Below are 25,771 nucleotides of genomic sequence, written 5' to 3'. Positions count from 1 at the left end.
TCCTTCCTCTCCCAAAAATAAACCCCAAAATAAACATCCAGAAGCACCACAAACCGCAGCTATCCCGAATTACGGTGGTTCACGAGAAAAGTCTGCTGAACACGACCCCTCTGCTTCCTACCGTGGCCGTCCTTCGCCATCTTTCCCTTTGGCCACGTTCTGAAGGGAATAATTCAGTGCCCATCTGTGTACAACCCTACCACCCCACTTCCATTCCCCGTCAACCTGGGGATGGAAATGAAACAAAACAGGACATCAAATCCAGGAAGGGCAGATGTGGTAAACGGCAAACTCTCAAGTCCTTCTGGAAATGGTTCACAACCTTGGCTACATGTTAGAAAGACCTGTGGAGCCTTTAAGAAATGCTGCCCTAGGGGGACTTCCCCGGTGGCGCAGCGGATAAGACTCTGCACTCCCAAAGCAGGGGGCCCGGGTCCGATCCTTGGTCAGGGAACTAGATCCCACATGCATGCCACAACTAAGAGTTCACATGCCACAACTACGAGTTCACATGCTACAACTAAGGAGCCCACGTACTGCAACTAAGGAGCCAGCAAGCCACGACTAAGGAGCCTGCCTGCCGCAACTAAGACCCAGTGCAACCAAATAAATAAATATTAAAATTAAATTAAATTTAAAAAAAGAAAGAAAGAAAAAGAAATGCTTCCTGATGCCACCCCAGACAAGTAAGTCAGTCGCTAGGGACTGGCACCCAGACAGGAGTAGCTGTAAAAAGCCTGGGTGTTTTTTATATGTGGCCAAGTTTGAGAATCACTGTTCTAATGTAACAGAAATGCTTATACACAACTCAAAATTGTAATATAAAAGGCAAAATCCCTTATGAGAGAGCAAAAAGTTTAGTTTTGTTGTAAAGCAGCCTGGGGGAAAGAGGAAACTGTATAAAGAAGGATATGATATTTCCATTAGTAAATGAAAAGAAACCTCAACTCTTGGTAATGTTTTATTTCTTAAGTTAGGTACTGGGTACCCCAATGTTCATTGTATTATTTTAAAATAGTATTTGAAATATTTCATAATGTAGTTCTTAAAACTTGGAACGATTTATAAGTGTAAATAGATGAATTTTTATAATTCACACTACGCACCCATTTTAAGTGAAATTACCCATAATCCCACCCCGATGCCACTTCTACCTCCTCCTACTAATCACTGTAATAGGATATTCAAACGTGGATTTGCGGACAACTTAATTATGCTTTATATAAATGTGCATTTTAAAATAAATAGGACCATACTATAGATATTGTTTTGTAACCTTTTTTAAAAAATGTAACATTATGGATATCTTTTAAAATAAATCATTATTAACAGGAAACGTGGATATTATACCCTAAAAGTATTGTTGGGTCAAAGACAATGAGTCTTTTAAACTTTGATAAGAATTGCCAAATCGCTCTCCTGGGAGGTGTCAGTCTTCAACCAATAGCGTCTTTTCTCCTTAATGTTTCATGATCTGAGAGACAGAAAATGATATATGATTTTAATTTACATTTCTCTCATTATTAATGAGAACACCTTTTGATGCCCCACCAGACTCCACGTGTGCGCACGTGTGCACGTGCGTGTGTGTATGAGAGAGAGAACTGCCTTTCTGTACAGTTCTCCCATCTTTCCATCAGGGTTGTATGAAATTCTGTAATCAGAAAAATAATAAATGCTGGGTCTTTTTGTTTTGCTTTACAAAAACTGACTGCTGTAGCCTCCTTGTCCAAGGATAAAAAATAATTTATATTGGAAATATCAAGGAAAATATTGATACGGTTATCTTCCTGCTCTCTAAGGAAGGCAAAAGGAGGAGGATGGGTAGCTAGAGTTAAATTTGGTCAAGTCCGTCTTTACAAGGCAGATTGAGATGGACAACTGGCATTGAGCAGAAAAATGAGAGATGAACAAATGAGTAGTTTGAAAAATATTAAACAGCGAGGAAAGTGAGGATAATTCTGACAGATAAAACTCACCAGGGAGCTTAACAATTACTGCATGAGAACTGAGCAAGAATTCTCTTGGAAATGGAAGCTTCCTTCCAAAACAGAAGGGTAAAAAAGAAATCGTTTTTCTCCAAAATTCTCACTTATTTATTTTAAAATGGTCCAGAATCCACCTCACAGATGGCTCCCTAAATGCTTTACTGCCAGACATAATCTATGGTTGAGATAAGATACAAAATCTACATAAATCAAAGCTACTGAGCAAACATTCATTTCTTTGTAAATGTGGCCTTTTGTCAAGGGGCATATATTCATATTCGTCCTTGCCAGCCTTCTAATTTACCCCTCAGGAGACACTCAGAAAAATGTCTCAATAGGCATTCAGGCATTTGCCTGGTATTTTCATTCCCTTGGGTAAGTGGGCCAGTTAGGAGGAATCTGTAGGCTAAGTCCAGTCACTTTTAGATGTCATTATGTCCCATGAACATGCAAAAAACGCACACACAAAGCCAAGAGGGGTGGGGTAAGCAGTTGGCTCCCTCTGGCTGACAGAGAGGAGGAAGTTTCTTTCCAGGGTGCCGGATCAAAGTGCTTCCTTCAGGGTCCACAGACCAAGTTCTATGAAGCAAAGCAAGGTGACAAGACCTGGGATATAGTCTCCTCAGTTCTTTGTCAGGGAAAGAAGGCTTTTTCTCCAGGGCCCAAAGCAAACTCCTCCAAGACCAAAGTTGACACTTCCATTTTCCTTAGGAAGGCACCTCAAATTGAGAACTGGTTTCAAAAATTATCTTATTTACATCCCCAAGGCCCCAAAATAACTTGAGTCAAAGGGCAAATTGAAGCCTGGCAGCTCACCGCTAGAGAAAATGAGGAAAAGATTGGAAAGGCGGCCTCCTGATGATGTGTGAAAACCCCCTATTTCCTCGGGGCCACAGGACTTAAATCAGGAATGTCAACACCGTCAATCAGGTGACATTCTCTATCATAGGAAAGAAACTCACAAATCGGCTGGAGTTGTTGTTCCGGACCGTCTTGGCATTCCCGAAGGCCTCCAGCAGCGGGTTGGACTGTAGGATGATGTCCTTGACGTGCTGTCACAGCAAAAAGACCACAGGTTAGGAAGATGCGAACATCTACTCCACGATGTAAAGCCAGACTTTCCCAAGGACATGGTTTCTGAATGTGGTGAAGGTGAGAGGCCTCAAATCCAAATCCCTGGGATTTCTGGAGGATTTACTCTTCCCTCTTGACAGACCTAACCCTGTGTGTGTGGTCACGCCTTCCAGCTCCCTTGACCTGACGCAGGATTCTCTGGAGCCAGGGTGCCACCGTAAATCAGGATCTGCAGACGTTCCCGGACTGGGTTTCCAAATCGGATGCTGCACCTTCATCCCATGCTCCCTGTGTACGGGGCATCATGGCAGGACGGGGCATCTCCTTGGGTTCTGACTGCAGGCTTTACTGTCACTACTCCTGTTCTACTCAACTTCTCTCCCCACCTACTGCATCCCTCACTCCCTCTCTTCACTGCAAGTGAGAGGCACCTTGAGGGAAATTAAACAGTTTCTCCTCCCCAAACAAAGCTGCGGACACAGTCTTGTGCTTCCCGAGCTTTCATGTGTGTGAGTCACCTGGGAATCTCATTACAATGTAGATGCTGATTCAGTAGGTCTGAGGTGGGGACCCAGAGTCTGCATTTCGAACCAGCTCCCCGGTGCTGCGGGTTTTGCCAGTTCTTTCCCACTTGAGCAACAAGGGTCGACACTGGATTGTGTGGAACAATTCCTGGCCTACTGGAGGGGAAGAACTGGGTTTTCATACACCCCAATTTGATGTCAGACCGAAAAGTACAGAACACCCCATGGGCAAAGACAGCTCAACAGATAGGAGTTGATGTTGGAGAGGATTTTGAACAAGTGAGTCATTCCTTGTACTTCTAATTATTCACATGCTATGGTTAAACATGTTCCAGAAATAACAAGTCTCTGGCTTGTGCTCTTTAGCTACTGACTAATTTCAAGCCAAGAGCTCTGTATCCTTGTCCTCATAGGAAAACAGGAAGAGAAAAATCAACATGAAACGTCTGCAGTCTGGCCACTAGGTCGTCGCCTGCAGCGAATAGGACTAGATGAAGGCACTAACTACTAACTACGTAACAGCCAAAGTGCTCCTCTGGCACCGCCTGGACACTCAGAAGAGGACTGAGAACTGGAATTCCATCAACCAGGCACACGTCGTTAGCAATGGAAGGAGGAGTAAATCATGGATGGTCCCACCATGAAGTCGGTTTCAAAGCTTAGAAAGATACTCCTAAGCATCCTTCTCCTTTAAAAACTCGTGGATTTATATAAAATTTGCTTTTCTTTGAAAAATTAATTTTGACTTTGTGGGTCTTCATTAATCTTTTATACTTGTTGTCTGATGGCCAGGCCTGCCTACACCATTTATCAACACTCAACTTCTTGTAGGGACAGAACAAAAGAAAGACCCTTCCTTGTCTCTTTCCTTCTTTAATTATTGTCTTTGTAACTGGGAATCTTTATGCATGTATCCATCCATCCCTCCATCAACTATGAAGATGTCCAACAGAATTTTGTGGCATGTGGTAAGCATATAGGGGGAAAAGAGAGAGAGTGAATTAAAGGAGCAGCCCATACACAAAAGAGCATCCTGGATTCCTGGCTCCATGTCCATCTTCTACGAATAGGGTATGATCACACAAATGGAGAAAAGCAAGTGGACTGTACCATATCAACCTAAGTCCTAGGGCTGTACCCACTGTCCAACATGGAAGCTGCTGAGCCCATGCAACATGGCCAGTCCCAACCGAGATGTGCTGTAAGTGTAGAACACACACTGGATTCCAAAGATTTAGGACACAAAGGAATGTAAAATAGCTCATTAATTGATAGTAATTATATGCTGAAATAATATGGGGATAGTAATAATATGGGGATAGTAATTATGTGCTGAAATATTATGGGGATATATTGGGTTAAATAAAATATATTTAAAAAGTTAATTTCATATGCTTTTTACTGTAACTATTCAATTTTAAATTATGCATGTGACATGCACCATCTTTCTACTGGAAGGTGCTGCTCTAGATCTTCCTTTCATTTGGTAGAGGAGGCCACTCTAAGACCCTTCTACTCTGTGTAAGGAATACTGGCCTCTGCCTTAAGCTTTCTGATCCCCCAGGACAGGATGGAGCACTACTGATTTAGTAGACAGAGCCATAATAAACAGAATTTCCATGTGTCTTTTTTTTTTTTTGCGGTACGCGGGCCTCCCACCGTTTTTTGCGGTACGTGGCCTCTCCCGTTGCAGAGCACAGGCTCCGGACGCACAGGCTCAGCGACCATGGCTCATGGGCCCAGCCGCTCCGCGGCGTGTGGGATCCTCCCGGACCGGGGCACGAACCCGTGTCCCCTGCATCGGCAGGCGGACTCCCAACCACTGCGCCACCAGGGAGGACCTCGATGTGTCTTTTTAAAGTCTATAGCTGACTATGGCAATAACATCACATTAAATGTCCGTTTTTTGCGGTACGTGGCCTCTCCCGTTGCAGAGCACAGGCTCCGGACGCACAGGCTCAGCGACCATGGCTCATGGGCCCAGCCGCTCCGCGGCGTGTGGGATCCTCCCGGACCGGGGCACGAACCCGTGTCCCCTGCATCGGCAGGCGGACTCCCAACCACTGCGCCACCAGGGAGGACCTCGATGTGTCTTTTTAAAGTCTATAGCTGACTATGGCAATAACATCACATTAAATGATTCTAACTAAAAAATTAATCTTTAGGGTGAAATCTACCTTGCATCATGATTTCTAATAATAATAATAATTAAAAAGTTCCCAGCAGTCTGTGCCAGTGATGAGCAGTGTGAGTTTGGGCAGCCCCCTGTGGACCTTAGCCCCCATAGCCATCCTCCACTGCTCTATGGGGGTGGGGGTGGGGGCTTCACCAGTCCTGCTGATGCCGATTCCACTACCACAACGAGTAAAACTCAAGACAGAAAAGGCTGCATCTACTGCTTTCTTCATACTGTCCTCTTGAACCTGCCCCTTCTCTGCCCATACTATAATCTCCCCCCCTTTTCTTTCTCCCTCTCCTGTGTCCTCGTTCTCTGGGTTTCCCCCCTTTCCTAATGTTTCCTGCTAATGCTCTAATCCTTCCTCCTTCCTTTCCTTTCTCCATTTTAAAATCTTTGTAAATTTTTTGAATTGGAGATTCATTCACATCGTTCAAAAAAATGAAAGGTTCGCAGCCACTCTCACTTTCTAAGACAGACCGCATTCTGCCTATGGAATGTGTTATCTCTCTAAATAAATCCATCTCTTACCTATCAAAAACATAAAGTAACATAAAAAATAAAAGGTTTGCGAGGTTCTACATGGAGAGATGCCCCTCCCCCAGTGTCCCAGTTTCCTCCCTGGAGAAATCACTAGTATCAATTTCTTATGTATCCCTCTAGAGCTATGCTATACATATGCAAACAAATGTAAATATTATAAATATATATTCTCCTTTTTCTCAAATGGTAGCACATTATACGCAATGTTCTGAACTTTGCTTTTTGCAATTCATGATATAGCTTGAAGATCAGTCCCCATCAGTACCTGAAGCTTCATTTTTTTTATGGCTGTCTAATATTCTAGTCTATTATGAACCATAAATTATTTCCCCATAAATTATATCACCAACTGATGAGCATTTGTCTCCAGTCTTCTCCATCATCAAAAAATGTCACATCAAAGATCTTTACACATGTATCATTTTGTATACATTTCAAGACACCTAAAGGTTAAATTCTCCCAAGCAGAATTGGTGAGTTAAAGGGTGTATGCTTATAGATTTGAAAAATATTGCCGAAATGCCCTCCACAGAAGTGTACTAGTTCATGTTCCTACCAGTAATGTGTTAGAGAGACTACGCCCCTATGTTTGTACCAGCAGAGTGTTTAAAATACCACAAAATTGTTGCCATTTTGACAGTTAAGAAATAGTTTTTCAATGTAATTTTAATTTGCATTTCTCTTATCATGGGGGTGCACATATTTTCATGTTTTAAGAGTCATCTATATTTCCTTTTCTATGAGATGGCTTTCATGCCCTTTGTTTTACTTTTGGATTTGTGACCTTTTCATCGATTGTATATAATACTCATTACATATTAGGCATCTCCAGCCCATAACATGCTGTTTCTCTGCCTATTTCAAGTTTCTTGGTTATAAAACCAATGCCTTCCCTGTGGAAGAAAAATTCTTTTTTAAACAGCAAATGGAGCCTCTTACTTTCACACAGTGCAAAGTCTCAAAATGGACCATAGCACCAGCTCACCTGGACTTTGGGGCCTCCTCCAGACACCCTGGAGATGTAGCTCATGATGTATTTGGCAGCCACTGTCTTTCCAGCACCACTTTCACCACTAAGGAAAGAAAGACAAAAATACCCACCTGTGAAGTGGCTCATGACCAGCTTCCTTTCCTCTGAAGAGACCCCCTCAAAACAAAACCAAAAACAAAACCAAAAACAAAAGGAAACAGGCAGAAAGGAATTCAGTAAAAAATGCGCAATACTGGTTGAGAAAGTTAAATCACAGCAGGATCAGGTTACCTCCATGACTTGTGTGATCACTATTAACATGGTGTGTGGGCCAGTGTTCTGATAACCATCACTGTGTACAGGACAGACAATTCAGCATTCTAAATGCCCAATAATAGGAGGAAGCATGAACAGGAACATTACGGAACATCAGAAGGACAGACTAGACAGATTACAACTGACAGGAAGATTGTAAACATTGCGGGAGAAAAGCACACGAAGTAGTGTTATGTGAAATAGATCAGATTCAGATTGTATGTAAAACAGGGTTAAAAAACTAAAGAAAAAAAAGCGCATAAGAAAAATATTAGCAGAGGTTTTGGTAAAGGAAAAGATACTGTGGGAGACTTCTTTCAGTTCATTATCTTCCAAACTTTTAGTAATCACATATCTCTTCTCTAATTAAAAAAAAAGAAAAAGAAAAAGTAGGCACTCTCAGGTTTCAAACCATGTGCCTTGAAGTGATGCAAGCAACTTTATTTTAGAAGTTCTAAAATTAAACGATGAGGTAATATTAATCACATCCTGCATAACAAAGACTACTTCCGTTTGGTGGCCTTACTGCATGGGGAAAGCCTTTTGTTAAAACCGTATAGTCAGATCTTCAAAATTCCCGTTTCTTCCCCCAAAATCCCCTTGAACTGATGGCGACCTCAATTCAAAACATGCTTAAGTCAGTCAGATTTCTCATCTCTCTATTGGTAGCCTTTGTACTTCCATGATAGAATTAGATGAAAGGAATCCATTATCATGAAAAATAATGGTGAAATTTAACATGAAAAATTCAGGCTGCTGTGAGCTCCTAAAACACTATTTTTGTTTGCTATCGGTGATCAAGAATTCTGGGGCACAGAGCAAATATTCTGTGAACACCCAACCTAATGAACTGTTACCAATTGCTTAGGTACTCAAGAAAAGAGCAAACACTTGCTTAGGGTCCAACCAAGCCAGGTGGCCCCCATCCCCAAAAGGAAACTGAAATAAATTTGGAAATAATTTGCTCTTTCAAAACAAAACGAGGATTAGAGTCACCACCATAGCAAAACTCAGAACTCTGTTGAATTTCTTTGAACTAATATGTTATATGCTTAATTAGAGAGATTATAGGGAAGAATGAGGGAACCATCCTCTGTGAGGACTTCTAAAGATCTGACTCCATCTGTGCAACTCATTCAGCATCCTAGTACTCAGCTCCTGACTTCCAGGTCACATGAATACAGAAACCAAACTGGCATTTCATAAGATATGGCGGAAAGTAGAAAACCAATGAGCCTGGGATGACGTGTCACACTGATTACGGAGCCATGCTTACTCACAGGCACAAGTAGGTATAATACATATTTCAGCTCCATGAGGAAGTTATCTGTTCAAATGGTCCATGTAATCAGAAGATTTATACCCTAGATCCAAGGTCAAAACATGCACTCTCACTCATTTGAAGCATAGGTTTGTTAACAATGAAACTCCATTTTATAATGTTGTAAATCACGTGAACATTCAAGAATACTGGAAAGTCCAAGAGTACAATGGTACAACCAGCCTATATAATATTACACAGACATTTAAAATAATTAGAAAACTATGTGGCAACATAAAAACAATGCAATTAAGGCTAAGTGGCAACATAAGCAGAAGACACTGTATTGATAACGTGATTACAACTATGTAAAAATAATGTATGGACAAGAACAGAAATGGAACAAGGAAAAAGAAAACAGTTCTGACTTGTTGGGGAGCTGATATCTGGACGATTCTTGTTTCTTTTGATGTGATTTCTCCTCTTAAGGTTTAAAGTTTTGAGAGAGACAATTACCCATATAGTTCATATTTTTAAAAAATATGGGACTTCCCTGGTGGTCCAGTGGTTAAGACTCTGCTTCCACGGCAGGGGGCATGTGTTTGATCCCTGGCTGGGGAAGTTCCACATGCTGTGCAGTGTGGCCAAGGAAAAAAAATAAAAAAAGAGGAACAGAAAAAAAACAGAAAACAAAAAACCCCCAGCATTTCCAGAAAAAGTGGAATCGCACATCATAATGATAATCAACAGGATTAATTTCTTTAGATTATTACTATGTCATGAGTAAACAACTTTCATATTTAGAATTCCTTAGAGAAAGCTGTGAGTGTGTAAAAGAGAAAAGGAAAAAAACGAATAAATCCTATTAGAATTACTAAATGAAAGTATAGTAATGTCCCCACTGTGTCTTTGGTCAGTAGTGTGATTAGACATAAAATATTTTGTGTCTTTTGTTGAAAGAAAAAAAAAGGAAGAATAATGGAAAGTAACTCATTTCATATATTAAAATAAGTATGCCAGGTACATTAATAGGACATCTACATTCTCAGTAACACAGATATTTTTCAGAAGATTTAAAAGAATTAGCTATGGCTGAACTTTGATCGGAATTTTCATTTCTTGGATTCAATTTACAGATGCTTAAAAAGAAATTTTATTGATCAGAGGCCGGTAATTTGCTCAGAATATGGTACAAGAATGGAGTGCTCCATAATTACTTGAAGCTTACAGTATACATAACCATAATTACATTGGCCCTTTCAGGGAAAAAACTGTTTCTTCCCCTGGACTAAAACCCATGTTAAAAGAATGTGAAGGTATCAGACAGATTATACAGCATATGTGAAATTATTTGCTTTGCATCTCACAGCAATTAGAGCAATTTGCTTTGTTTATGGTTATAAGGCCTTTCTTAAGTGCCTTCACTTGACTACTAAAGTGGACCAAAAAATACTCTAGAAATGTATGTGCCTTAAAATTAGAAAAATGTCCCAGTGGTCCCTAAGTCCAGCAGCCTATCAGAATCCTCAAAGTACTTAAAAAATGCCCACGTGTGGGCCTGTCCTCAGACCTGCTGAATCCTGGTCTCCAAGGACAGGGCCTAGAAATAAGGATTTCTAACAACTCCCTCGTTCTCATATAGCTGGCTGGGAACCAGCTAAACAAATGTAACGCAGTCAAGACAGATTTCATAGGAAACATCAATTCAAATAGGAAATAATGTAACGTTTCTGACTGCAATCACTATACAAATGGAAACATATGCTACAATTTCAAAGAAATGGAAAGAATGTTGGGGGGGTGGGGTGGGGTGGGGGTGGAGCTATTTACAATGATACATTAATAATTGGATTCAAAGACTATAATTGTTTTTCTTAGTCTGAAGGTTATTCCTCACTTAAAAATCAATAGTGTTTTCAATTCAGTTCAACTGATTCTAGCAAATGTAAAAATATCTTAGTCGTATTTGGGGGTGGGTATCCCAGAGAATAGGTTGAGTTGACCATTCCTCCTATCTCCCCCTTGCTAGTCTCAAAATCTCTCTGCTGGTTCTTACCACACTAGCTGTTGTTCCCTTATAACTGTTCAAGTTAATGTAATTGAAATGCTGCTCTGCCTACTTTACATTTATTTGCACTTTAGAAAGGATAAAAATTTAAAACAAAAATTGTATGTACATTTGCTTACCCAGCATGCACTGTCTAAGTGCCTCCTCGTGCCAAGGGCGAGGCTGGGATGAAATGTGTCTCCTGCCCTGGAGGGCAAGTGTACCAACACTGTGATAACACCTTGGAGATATGGGTACAGTTTTAGGGATTCCTGAGTTTGTATTAGGAAAAGATTCCTAAAGAAATGCACAAGCTAAGTCAAGTCACACTACTTACATTTCAACGAGACAGATAAAGTTAGCCAGGTAGGGGAATGAGGGTGTGTGTGTGTGTATGTGTGTGTGCGTGTGTACATGCACACACGCAGGCGAGCATCAGAGGGCGGCATTCCTGCCCAGAATGAATGACTGATAAGACAATGAAGTTATGAAAATTCCCACTGGGTCCTACTCTCTTAGACCTGACTTTTTTCTTTTTTTATATAGGGACATATTCGTATTAAACTTGACTCTTATTTCAGAAGGTATAACCCAAGGGTAAAAAACACAGAGATCGTTTAAAAACTTTTTTCTAATTCTACAGTTATAAAAGATAAACATAATGATGACTGAAAAGAGTCCAGATGAGAAATAACATCAATTCCAAAGGAGATTTGAAAGCAAACTAAAATTTTGCAGATGTGTTGACTGTAGCATGTGTCCGCTGGGTGGGTAAAGCATGCATGTCAAGGACTGCTCTAAGGGCTTCAATCATGTGATCTGGATAATAGCCCTGTAAGTTAGGGACTATTCTTATTCCCATTATTTGATGAAAAAGGCTAAGCAGCTTCCTCAGGGACACAGAGCTAGTGAATGGCATCACTAGGAAAGGACCTGAGATAGTTTAAATCAGAAGCCTGAGCTATACTGCTTCAGATGAAGGTCTATATTTAGTCAATTAAAATCAACAAAGTGTCCTAAAGAACTCCATGAATAGCACAGTTCATAGTATAATCAAACTTTTAGTTACTGAGTTTTTACTGATACACACCCCTTGAAGCAAGGCTTCTGCCAAAACACTTATTATCTCACACACAGTCGGAGCTGACAAATAATAATAGCCTGTATCACTGTGCTCACAAGACAAGATGCAATCGGGAAGGAGAAACACATCAAAGAAGATTCTGGACAGACTTCTCCAAAGACTCAATTCACACACACCCTTCCTGGCAGCCCTACTGGATCTGGGAAAGAAATAAGTCTGAAGTGAAGCATCTCTGTTGCCCATCTGAAGGGTTCCAGGGCTGGAGAGAAAGGGGTGATCTGTCAGAGCTTGTGATGACACTGAAAAGTAGAGCCTCAAGTACATGCAACGGCTGGAAGTATAAAATACAAAATCAGACAGACATGCCAACAGGACTGAGTAAATGATAAAAATTCATTAACATAATGAGGGAAGTGAGATAAGACAACTGTTATTTCTTCCAAATCAATTAGTATTGTCAGGCAGACAAAATTATCACCTATGGTCTGCCAAGAAAGTGGCCCCGGGGCAATGCTCACGTTGGCCCAGCCTGATGCAATAGGAAAAACCCAATGTTTAGTCTGAACACCAAGTTTCAGCCCCAGCTCAGCTAGTTATTAGCTCTGCAATTCCTTTTACTGTTACTACCAGTATTTTACATCACTCCTTAACAGTTAAAAACAATCTTTTATATGTATTTCCTTATTCAATAGCTTTCCTTTAAGGTATTAATCCCCATTTTGCAGATGAAGTGGCTGAGGTTTGCAGAAGTCGCACACTTTCGACAGAACAGAATAACAAGTCTACCCCGTGACTCAACCCCAGAGATCTTTCCACTGTACCACATGACCATGGGCAGTAACAGGTTACTAACCAGACAACCTGACACCTGCTGGCTCAAAGCAGCAGAGAAAAGTGGTGAGAGTGTACTAGGGGAGCCAGGCAGCCCTGGCTTGATGCATGGCTTTGCCACATTTCAAATGTGAGACGTTTAACATGTTTCATTACCTCTCTGAGACTCGGTTCTCTGATCTGCAAAAAGGGGGGTTGTAATACCTAGTTTACTAGGTTGTAAATGATATAAGTAAAAGATGCTGAGATACAAAGCGAATACTTAAAAAGGGGTTATTATTGTGGTTATAGATAATATATTAATTAGCTAATGAGTCAGGCTTCCTGAATAACACTCTTTGACGAAGCCTGGTCAGGGAACTTGGGGTAGAAGGGCACACTTGAGCCCCCAGCTCTTCAAACCCACAGCCAGAGGGCAGGCCTCATGCAGACCCCACAGTCAGAGGTGTGAGCTAACTGGGCCTCCCAAATCCAGGCCAGAGGGACAGGGAGCCCCAAAGGATGCTGGTGCTGGGATAAACAAGAAATTGGGTGGAGCGAAAGAAATAGAAAAGAGTTCCAATGCTAATAATAAAAGGCTCCTGAAATACATCAAAGACAGGAAGTCAGCTTGAGAATCCATGAGACACTTGACAGTGCTGAGGAAGAGAGCTGAGATAAGACATAAGCCAAATATTAGAAGTGATCTGATTTTTAAATTATTTAAATCTTTAATCTTTACTCCTGCAAATCTTAGGGATTCCAAATCCAAAATGTCTCTTGAAGAAGATAGTTCAGAAATCTTAGATCCAATAGTGACAACTATCTCCTTTTCCTCTATGAAAATTCTCATATTCAATCAGTCACCAAATCTTTTGATGTGCCTTCAAAAGATCTCTCACGTCTTTATTTCTAAAAGAAAATATTTATTTGGCACTTATTCAGGATACAACCTACCAAGACTTCGCAAATGTTGTATACACTAAGAACAGAACACCCTACTTTTCAGAAAAACAACTGCTTAAGAATATTTCAAGCAAAAAAAATCAGGAACTGGATCAAATGTGATGCTCTCAAATCAACGTCAAGTTTTTTTAAACGCGCTAGGACAGCAAGAACGGATGCAGGCCCAAAGTGGAATTCACTTTTGATGGCAGCAATAAAACTGCCACATATATGTTCTCTAAGACCCTGTAAGTCTTTACAGAGGTCAGCTGGCAAGGGCTGCAGAAATGCCTCTGGCCACAGTGCCACGGTCTGGTCTGGTGATACAGAGATGGTAGAGAATATGAGAAAAACTTGCCGTTTCTCCTTCCCCTCTTACCACACCATGATTATTTTATTCAGTAAATTTGCATAGATGTCTCTGATAGGTCCAAAGGTACCACATATGCAATTCTAAAACACAAATCCAAATTCTGGATTCTGGAGCACAGAAAACTATTGAGTTAAGCAGATTTGGGTTGCTCATTTACTGGGCTCATAGGTGGTTACCTGTGTCTTCAGGCGCTCATCATTGTCAATGATACTAATGTAGCTACAACTGTTGTGTTTTTCTCTTGGCACTGCCTGGAGTCCACATTCACTTCCTATTCCTTTAATTCCTTCAGAGGCTTATGGAATGTCACACATCAGTTTCCTCTTCGCCTTTCCAACTCCGGTCAGGCCCTCGTAACCTCACTACACATCTGATTTGCTCAAGATCCCATCACTTTTCTACCCATAGACTCGTCTTTGTGAACCAGCCTTCCGTGGTATTGTGTCTCTGCTCAGAGACCTGCAAGACATCACCAAGGCCTGAAGGTTTATCTGCAGATCACCCAGCCTAGGAATGAGGATTTCAAGAGGCTTAGTCTTGGTGCTCAACTAGAATAAATTGGGGGGCTTGAAAAAAGATATTGGATGCCCTGGGTCTACCATAAATCGTTGAAAGAGAATTTTGAGAAGGGTAGCCTAGATGTCTTTATAGGCACTGAGCGAACAGGGCAATTGAGGAATGGGAGATATTTATCCCCGGAAAGTTAAATTAGTGAATGCAAGGCACAGTGGATGAAATCAGCATCAACGGCAGCCACTCTCCCTGACCTGTCTGCCAGTGAACTCTTGGGGAACACTCGGGAAACATTAAGGCAAATCCTGGCTGTTTATTCCTGATAGAACTTAACCTACTATATGGTAGGGGCTGACAGGACAAAGGATAGGTTAATACAAAGGGGTTGGCCTACACGGAGTCAGGACAGGAAAAAATCAACAGCAGACACGATGGGTTTTCCCCAAGTAAACAGACTACTGAGGGGCAGACTACTGACTCCAGATAAAAGTGGGGGCCATGACACGATGACATTAGCCATAATGTCCTCAACGGATCAACAACAAAGGAGGCAAGAATATACAATGGAGAAAGGACAGCCTCTTTAATAAGTGGTGCTGGGAAAACTGGACAGCTACATGTAAAAGGATGAAACTAGAACACTCCCTAACACCATACACAAAAATAAACTCAAAATGGATTAAAGACCTAAATGTAAGACCAGATACTATATAACTCCCAGAGGAAAACATAGGCAGAACACTCTCTGACATAAATCGCAGCAATATTTTTTGGATCTGTCTCCTAAAGCAAAGAAAAGCAAAAATAAACAAATGGGATCTAATTAAGCTTAAGAGCTTTTGCACAGCAAAGTAAACCGCTGACAAAACGAAAAGATAACCTACTGAATGGGAGAAAATATTTGCAAATGAAATGACCAATAAGGGGTTAATATCCAACTTATATAAACAGTTCATAGAATTCAACATCAAAGAAATAAACAACCTGATAAAAAATGGGCAGAAGAACTGAACAAACATTTTTCCAAAGAGGAAATGCATATGGCCAACAGGCACATGAAAAGATGCTCAACATCACTAATTATCAGGGAAACGCAAATCAAAACCACAATGAGATATCCCCTCACACATGTCAGAATGGCCATCATTGAAAAGAACACAACTAACAAATGTTGGCGAGGATGTGGAGAACACTGCTGGTGGGAATATAGATTGGCGCAACCACTGTGGAAAAAAGTATGGAAGTTTTTCAAAAAACTAAAAATAGAACTACTCTAATAGAATGACCCAGCAATTTCACTCTTGGGTATATATCTGAAAAAAACAAAAACACCAATTGGAAAAGACACATGTACTCCAATGTTTACTGCAGCATTACTTACAATTGCCAAGACACGGAAGCAACCTAAGTGTCTATCAACAGATGAATGGATAAAGAAGATGTAGTATATATACACAATGCAATATTCTTCAGCCATAAAAAAGAAATTTTGCCTTTGCAGCAGCATGGATGGACTTGGAGGGCATTATGCTAAGTGACACAAGTCAGACAGAGGAAGACAAATACAAATACAAATGACATCACTTATATGTGGAATCTAATAAATACAACAAACTAGTGAATGTAACATAAAAGAAACAGACTCACAGAGAGAACAAACTAGTGGTTATCAGTGGGAGGTGGGGAGGGGCAAGATAGTGGTGGGAGATTAAGGAGTACAAACTAATATGTATAAAGTAAGCTACAAGGACATACGGGACAACACAGGGAATATAGCCAATATTTTATAGTAACTATAAAGGGAGTATAAACTTTAAAAATTATGAATCACTATATTATACACCTGTGCATAGTACCATACACCAGCTATACTTCAATTAAAACGACAAACTCAGGGCCAAGGCTTCGATGGAGGTCTGCACTTGAGAAAGCAGTTTGTCTTCTTCCTTGATTTCTTTCTTTTTAAATTCAATTTGTTACACTGATTTCTATCCAGAAATAATCAGCTGCCAGTCCATCCTGTCACTGTATCCACCTCTTCAGAAAACATAAGGTTGGGATGGAACTGATAAGATTGCTTCTATGTGCTGCATTATTCCATCTAAGCGCACACATTTCATGGTCATCACTTCGTAATGTACAGCTATATCGAATCACTATGTCGTGCACCTAGATCTAACATAGTGCTGTAGGTCAATCATACTTCAATTTTAAAAAATCATAAAATTTTTTTCTTATATTAATATAATTTTCTTTTAAAAAACTTCTTTAAATGTATTTGACCTTCATTTCAGTTTCTTCTATAGCATGATTTAAAATGCATAAAATATGTATTGTCCTGGAAATCCCAAATACATTTCTCTCTAAAGCTAAATGCTTTAAACAAAAAATATTTATATACATATATTATTAATAAAATGTTTAACAAATCAGATGCAAAATTTTAATAATTTATTTTAAAATTAAAGATAGATAAATAAAAGATAAAGCATATGCATTTCATCATGTAAATAAGGTCATATACCAGGGAAAATAGAAGGTGAGAAAGTCTAAAAGAACACCAGAGAGATTAGATCATCATTAATTTTTAATTTCCTAATTAAAGGATACTAAAAATTCCTAGTCTCTCCAGCTATGGCAGAAGCCCTTTACACAAGGAGCAGACTTTTCTTCCAGCCCCCAGGAAGATTGGTTTTGTTTGTTTTCTGTTCACAAGTGCATTCAGGTAGGCAGCACTGGACTCAGCCCTAGCTGAATGAGCACCCAGCTCTCCCAGGTCAGTAGCTGCAAACTTGGGCTTCTCTACCCAGAACAGCATTTCCCTGCCTTCCCTTCCCTCAAACATTATTTGGAAGAGTTCCAAAACCCCCAAAGCAGGCGAGACCTCAGAAGTCATCTGGTCAATCAGTTCACTCATAAGTGAAGACATGAGGCCCAGATGAGTGTTAGGTTTGCTGCCCAGGATCACAGAGGTGGTGAGAGTGAACCATAGCACAGCTGAGATAGCAAATCTACTTTCTCAAAGCAGATGAAGCACAGCTCTTGGGTAGTAAAGAAATTTGTCTGGGGTCTTTGGAAACTGGCCAGTAATTTATGATTAAGAGCTTTGGAAAGCCGTGTCTAAGTTCTGACCCAGGGAGAAAATGGAGGCTACAGATATTGGACCAAATCTTCAGGAGGGCTGGAGACTTCCGGTCAGTCATGCAGGCAGTATGTGACTGAGCCCAAATAAAATCTCTGGACAGCAAAGGCTTGGGTGAACTTCCTAGTTGGCAATACTGTCAACTCCCACACCACGAATGGAAGGAGGAAACACCATCCATGACTCCATGGGGAGAGGATGCCCAGAAGCATGACACGTGGACCTCTCCCAGACCTTGCCCTTGTGTCTCTACTCTTTTCTGGTTCTGCTTTGTATCCTTTTGCTCTAATAAAATGGTAACCATAGGGTACAGTGCTTTCATGAGGTCTGTGAGTCATTCTAGTAAATTACTGAAATTGAGGAGTTGGTGGGAACCCCGGAACTTGCAGCTGGTGTCTTGTGGAGGACTGTGCCTTTCACGTGTGAAGTTTGGCTTGACGTAGGGTGGTTAGTGTCAGAAGTCAAAGCAGCTCCCTGTTCCACCATCTCCTATATTAAAGCACAGACACTGCAATAGAAATCCCTGGAGCAGGGTCTTCAAGTCTTTGCCACCTGAACACTGGAAAGAAGGATCCTAGAAGTGGGCATGTATCCTGCTTCAGGGCAAGTGTCCTGCTTCAGGGCAAGTGTACCCTGCACGACAGACTGAGGGGATCCAAGAGAGGGAAAGGGTTGGGCTACGAAAAAAAGAACTAGCTCCAAACGGGAGAAGCTCATGCAACAAGACCATTCCCTTCCTTCTCATCTCACTAGGGGCCCAGGAGGAAGGAAAAAGGGCAAGGGAGTATGTTAGAAAACTCATCCTATCCTCTCTCATTTAATTCAAGTCAAGAAAACACCTCCCACCTCTCTATTGGCCAGTGACCTCCACTTGGGGTCAAACAGAAGCATTTCCAATTCAGCAACCAAACTCATCAATACCTAATGTTCCTTCCAGAGGGCTTCACCTGCAGCTAATTAAATACTTAGCTCTAACTTCCAATTTACAGGAAATTGAAGGAATTAGAGTAATGAGACCATGAGGAAGCAAATGAACCAATCTAAAAGGTGTCTATAGGAAGAGCAGGTTAGTCTCTTGAATTAAGTCAACAGAAAAAAAAAATAATGGGACAGGGGAACTGTGGTAGGATTAAGAAAATGACTCATAACCAAATGCAACCAGTGTTCCTTGATTTACATAAACTGGCAAGAAAGGACATGTCTGCCACAATCACAGAAATTTACATAGAGACTGCTTATCTTTAGATGATATTAAGTTAGTATTAATTATTTAGTTGTGATAATGGCATTGGGGCTAAGTTAGAGAATGTTATTTTCTAGACATGCATAGAGAAACATTTAGAGGTAAGATGTCATGAAGTCTGTATCCTGAAACGCTTCAATGTTTTTGTTTTATAGTTTTGACTTTGGAGCCCTGTAATGATTTATACAATTATATAACAAAATTAAAATTAAAAAAATGTAAACTCCTAAAACCCAAAATGAAATAAATGAATCTAACCGTAGTTCAAGTTGGCATGTTAATGACACAGAAAAGAATTATTTTAAGGGACTTTAAAAACCCAATAGTTTGACTGTACATCCTAAGGACCAGAAAGAACAAAAAAATTTTAAGTGAATTCAGTATTGCTACGAATAATGTTGGTATCGTCATCTTCAAGCTTTAACAGAATTACTTCTTTTGCTTTATCCCATTATTTACTATGTAATATATATAATTTATGTATAAGTATACATATATATACTTATTTATTTATAGTTTTATGCACCTACACATTATAGAGCAAGTAACTGTAATAATGTCATCAGAAATCGAGGTTTTCAACGTAAGAAAAATGGGGATACAAATATAAAAACCAAAGAAGTAAAAACCCTATAATCTTAAAAATGAACTGGGGGATTTCCCTGGCAGTCCAGTGGTTAAGACTCTGCAATTCCACTGCAGGGGGCACAGGTTCGATCCCTGGTCTGGGAACCAAGATACCACATGCTGCGGGGCGAAAAACTTACAAAAAAAAAAAAAGGAACTGGACATGATCAGTATGAACTCATGTTTCATTTTTTTCTTAAAAAGTTCATATTCCTTGCCTTTGTCCTCCGAAAAGAATAAGAAGCACTGTTAACAGACAGCAGTGAGCACTCTTAGTGACTAGACTGATGGTCTCTAAATACTATTTCCCATTAAAATGAACCAGGGCTTTTTGATGAAATGGCTGGTTCCAAGGCTTGGCAGAAAAGGTACAAGATGAGCCTGGAACATCTTTTTTTTTTTTTTTTTATCATCTTTATTGCAGTATGATTGCTTTACAGTGGTGTGTTAGTTTCTGCTATATAACAAACTGAGTGAGCTATACATATATATGTATATGTAGAGTGAGTCAGCTATATGTATACATATATCCCCATACGCCCTCGACTCTTGTGTCTCCCTCCCACCGCTCTAGGTGGCCACAAAGCACCGATCTGAACGTGCTGTGCTATGTGGCTGCTTCCCTCTAGCTATCTATTTTACATTTCGTAGTGTATATGTGTCCATGCCAATCTCTCACTTCATCCCAGCCACTCTCTCACTTTGTCCCAGCTTACCCTTCCCCACCCCGTGTCCTCAAGTCCATTCTCTACGTGTGCCTTTATTCCTGTCCTGTCCCTAGGATCTTCAGAATCATTTTATTTTTTTTTACATTCCATATATATGTGTTAACATACAGTACTTGTTTTTCCCTTTCTGACTTACTTCACTCTGTATGACAGTCTCTAGGTCCATCCACCTCACTACAAATAACTCAATTTCGTTTTTTTATGGCTGAGTAATATTCCATTATATACATGTGCCACGTCTTCTTTATCCATTCATCTGTCGATGGACACTTAAGTTGCTTCCATGTCCTGGCTATTGTAAACAGAGCTGCAATGAACATTGTGGTACATGATTCTTCTTGAATTATGGTTTTCTCAGGGTATATATGCCCAGGAGTGGGATTGCTGGGTCATGTGGTAGTTTTATTTTTAGTTTTTTAAGGAACCTCCATAACGTTCTCCATAGTGGCTGTATAAATTACATTCCCCCCCCAACGGTGTAAGAGGGTTCCCTTTTCTCCACACCCTCTCCAGCATTTATTGTTTGTAGATTTTTTGATGATGTCCATTCTGACTGCTGTGAGGTGATACTTCATTGTAGTTTTGATTTGCATTTCTCTAATGGTTAGTGATGTTGAGCATCCTTTCATGTGTTTGTTGGCAATCTGTATATCTTCTTTGGAGAAATGTCTGTTTAGGTCTTCTGCCCATTTTTGGATTGGGCTGTTTGATTCATACTGAGCTGCACGAGCTGCTTGCATATTTTGGAGATTCATCCTTTGTCAGTTGCTTTGTTTGCAAATATTTTCCCCAATTCTGAGAGTTGTCTTTTCGTCTTACTTATGGTTTCTTTTGCTGTGTAAAGCTTTTAAGTTTCGCTAAGTCCCATTTGTTTATTTTTGTTTTTACTTCCATTTCTCTAGGAGTTGGGTCAAAAAAGATCTTGCTTTGATTTATGTCAGAGTGTTCTTCCTATGTTTTCCTCTAAGAGATTTATAGTGTCTGGCCATACATTTAGGTCTCTAATCCATTTTGAGTTTATTTTTGTGTATGGTGTTAGGGAGTGTTCTAATTTCATTATTTTACATGTAGCTGCCCAGTTTTCCTAACACCACTTAATTGAAGAGGCTGTCTTTCCTCCACTGTATATTCTTGCCTACTTTATTAAAGATAAGGTGACCATATGTGCGTAGATTTATCTTTGGGCTTTCTATCCTGTTCTATTGATCTATATTTCTGTTTTTGTGCCAGTACCATACTGTCCTTTTTTTCTTTTTTTTGCGGTATGTGGGTCTCTCACTGTTGTGGCCTCTCCAGCCGCAGAGCACAGGTCCTGGACGCACAGGCCCAATGGCCATGGCTCATGGGCCCAGTCGCTCCATGGCACGTGGGATCCTCCCGGACCAGGGCACAAACCCATGTCCCCTGCATCAGCAGGCGGACTCTCAACCACTGCGCCACCAGAGAAGCCCCATACTGTCTTGATTACTGTAGCTTTGTAGTATAGTCTGAACTCAGGGAGCCTGATTCCTCCAACTGTTTTTTTTTCTCAACATTGCTTTGACTATTTGGGGTCTTTTGTGTTTCCATACAGACTGTGAAATTTTTTGTTCTAGTTAGAGTGGGCAACCTTGTCTTGCTCCTGATCTTTGTGGAAATGTTTTCCGTTTTGCACCATTGAGGATGATGTTGGCTGTGGGTTTGTCATATATGGCCTTTACTATGTTGAGCTAAGTCCCCTCTATGCCTGCTTTCTGGAGGGTTATCATAAATGGGTGTTGAATTTTGTTGAAAGCTTCTTCTGCATCTATTGAGATGATCATATGGTTTTTATCCTTCAATTTCTTAATATGGTGTATCACATTGATTGATTTGCATATATTGAATTCTTGCATTCCTGGGATAAACCCCACTTTATCATGGTGTGTGATCCTTTTAATGTGCTGTTGGATTCTGTTTGTCAGTATTTTGTTGAAGATTTTTGCATCTATGTTTATCAGTGATATTGGCCTGTAGTTTTCTTTTGGGGGGACATCTTTGTCTGGTTTTGGTATGAGGGTGATGGTGGCCTCGTAGAATGAGTTTGGGAGTGTTCTTCTTATTGTAGGTCTTTTCCTTCTCTTGTGTTTCCTGCCTAGAGAAGTTCCTTTAGCATTTGTTGTAAAGCTGGTTTGGTGGTGCCAAATTCTCTTAGCTTTTGCTTGTCTGTAAAGGGTTTAATTTCTCCGTCGAATCTGAATGAGATCCTTGCTGGGTAGAGTAATCTTGGTTGTAGGTTTTTCCCTTTCATAACTTTAAATATGTCCTGCCACTCCCTTCTGGCTTGCAGAGTTTCTGCTGAGAAATCAGCTGTTAACCATATGGGGATTCCCTTGTATGTTATTTGTTGCTTCTCCCTTGCTACTTTTAATATTTTTCTTTGTATTTAATTTTTGATAGTTTGATTATTATGTGTCTTGGCTTGTTTCTCCTTGGATTTATCCTGTATGGGACTCTCTGCACTTCCTGGACTTGATTATTTCCTTTCCCATATTAGGGAAGTTTTCAATTATAATCTCTTCAAATATTTTCTCAGACCCTTTCTTTTTCTCATCTTCTTCTGGGACCCCTATAATTAGAATGTTGGTGTGTTTAATGTTGTCCCAGAAGTCTCTGAGACTGTCCTCAATTCTTTTCATCCTTTTTTCTTTATTCTGCTCTGTGGTAGTTATTTCCACTATTTTATTGTCCAGGTCACTTATCCGTTCTTCTGCCTCAGTTATTCTGCTATTGATTCCTTCTAGAGAATTTTTAATTTCATTTATTGTGTTGTTCATCATTGTTTGTTTGCTCTTTAGTTCTTCTAGGTCCTTGTTAAATGTTTCTTGTGTTTTCTCCATTCTATTTCCAAGATTTTGGATCATTGTTACTATCATTACTCTGAAGTCTTTTTCAGGTAGACTGCCTATTTCCTCTTCATTTCTTTGGTCTGGTGGGTTTTTTCCTTGCTCCTTCATCTGCTGTGTATTTCTGTGTCTTCTCATTTTGCTTAACTTACTGTGTTTGGGGTCTCCTTTTCACAGGCTGCAGGTTTGTAGTTCCCTTTGTTTTTGGTGTCTTCTCCCAGTGGCTAAGGTTGGTTTAGTGGGTTGTGTAGGCTTCCTGGTGGAGGGGACTGGTGCCTGTGTTCTGGTGGATGAGGCTGGATCTTGTCTTTCTCATGGGCAGGACCACATCCGGTGGTGTATTTTGGGGTGTTTGTGAAGTTATTATGATTTTAGGCAGCCTCTCTGCTAATGGGTGGGGTTGTGTTCCTGTCTTGCTAGTTGTTTGGCATAGGGTGTCCAGCACTGGAGCTTGCTGGTTGTTGAGTGGAGCTGAATCTTAGCATTGAGAAGGAGATCTCTGGGAGAGCTCTCACCGACTGATATTACAAGGGGCCAGGAGGGGTCTCTGGAGGACTGATGTCCTGAACTCGGCTCTCCCACCTCAGAGGCTCAGGCCTGACACCCGGCTGGAGCACCAAGACCCTGTTAGCCACAGGGCTTTTGGGAAGTCTGAGGTCTTCTGCCAGCGTTCAGTAGGTATTCTATAGGAGTTGTTCCACACGTAGACGTATTTTTGATGTATCTGTGGGGAGGAAGGTGATCTCCACATCTTACTCCTCTGCCATCTTGAAGGTCCTCCTGTTGCTCTACTTTTTATACTGTATTATTCACCTTTTATTTAGTTTTGTTTTTTGAACAAATTTTGAACTTGATATTTTTAGATAATTTAAAAGTCATTAACATATCTGCATTGCCCATTCCTATCACAATCACATACAGGTACCATCTGTACCTATAAAATGGAGTTATGTGTTTTTTAGCCCGATTTCCTTATCCCTGCCTTATAGGAACATATTTCTTTATAAATCTTGTATATTCCATATATAAGATATGAAAGGGTTTAATAAGGCTTCTTTGTAGATTTATTTCATCAATTTCTTATCTAAAGCTTCATTTATTTACTTTTCTTTGGGCACATTTCCCAATGGCAAACGTCCTAGGAACAACACACTTCATCAATACCCTGAGACAGCTTTAGCAGGTCCAGTCTCAGTCCTGTAGACGTTTCTGAAACCCAGGGTAAAAGTCACTTGCAGTGTTCAGGTAGGGATCCTTGCCACGGCAGCCAGGAAAAGGCCCTGACCTTTGACCTGGCCTCCATTCAGGCTCTCTTACTCCCTCCTGGCTGCCCTGCCCCACTCCTCGGCTGGAGCCTGGAACATCTTAAATAAGGAAACTATCAAAGACTACTGGAGTCATGTCAAAGGGTCAAAGAAGCCAATACAAAGGGCCTTCACTGGCCAAAGGTAGGACTATTTGAGCCTAAACAAAAACTGCAGTGTTGTTCAACAGGTAAGGCACTTAAAATCTGCCAGTGTAGAATGATACTGAAAACAAAAGCATTTTACTTTGCTGCTAGGGTATCAACTCATTGCTTGAAAAATTAGTAAATAAAGACAACAAATCAAGCTCTTTAATCTAATTTTCCCATATAGATTGTATTTTATGGTAAACAAATAAAAATTCTAACTAATAAATTAATGTAGAAGGGATCATAGAATCAGAAAATGATTCTTTTTCAACCGTCAAGTAAATGATGATTGTGAAATGAGAATTTATAATGGATTGACCCGCTGGAGATCCGAACATCACACAAAGACAAACCAACAGGCATTAAGTGCATAGTATCAATAATGGAGCATTTTTTTGCCAAATAATTGAACCTGAACCTGATCAAGCTGTTAGATCTGTCAGTTTACAGGAACAGAGAGGACAGGGCAAAGTCACGGTATACAATTAGCTAACACCAGGCTACAGAAAATTCTGCAGGACGAACCTTTTTCTTTAACAAATAAATACTAAGAAAACAAAAAGAACAAGAGAGAAGTGTTAACGACAGACTTGAGAGACACACAACCAGGACAAAGTGTGAGCATTTGGAACCTAAATAAAAATGAATCAATTGTAGAAAAGAATTTATAAGACAGTCATGGAACTGGAACACTGATAATATTAGACAACACTGAAAGAATTATTCTTGTTTTTCTCAGGTGTGATAAGAATGATATTTTCGAGGTACACGCTACATTATTGACAAATGAAATGATTTTCTCCCTAGGATTTGCTTTAAATAATCAAGTGGGGCAGGGTGGGAGGACTAGGTGAAACAGGATTGGCCACTATATTATTATATTGTACACTATTTTTTTTTTTTTTTTAAATATTTATTTATTTATTTTTGGCTGTGTTGGGTCTTCGTTTCTGTGCGAGGGCTTTCTCTAGTTGTGGCAAGCGGGGGCCACTCTTCATCGCATTGCACGGGCCTCTCACTATCACGGCCTCTCTTGTTGTGGAGCACAGGCTCCAGATGCGCAGGCTCAGTAGTTGTGGCTCACAAGCCCA

At 40.3% G+C, this 25,771-nt stretch overlaps 1 protein-coding gene across 1 annotated transcript in view; it reads right to left on the bottom strand.

Annotated features, from left to right (window-relative positions):
* MYO1E (myosin IE) overlaps positions 1 to 25,771 on the bottom strand; it is a 204,865-nt gene that overhangs the window by 76,233 nt on the left and 102,861 nt on the right. The window contains exons 5-6 of the mRNA XM_024735250.1: positions 7,291 to 7,378; positions 2,951 to 3,040 (exon numbers count right to left, since the gene is read on the bottom strand). Coding sequence (XP_024591018.1) covers positions 2,951 to 3,040; positions 7,291 to 7,378 — 178 coding nt within the window. The remainder of the gene's footprint in view (positions 1 to 2,950; positions 3,041 to 7,290; positions 7,379 to 25,771) is intronic.

This window comes from Neophocaena asiaeorientalis, unplaced genomic scaffold (genome assembly GCF_003031525.2).
Source record: "Neophocaena asiaeorientalis asiaeorientalis breed wild unplaced genomic scaffold, Neophocaena_asiaeorientalis_V1.1 scaffold264, whole genome shotgun sequence".
Lineage (NCBI taxonomy): Eukaryota > Metazoa > Chordata > Mammalia > Artiodactyla > Phocoenidae > Neophocaena > Neophocaena asiaeorientalis.
This window is presented reverse-complemented; position numbering and strand designations above follow the sequence as displayed.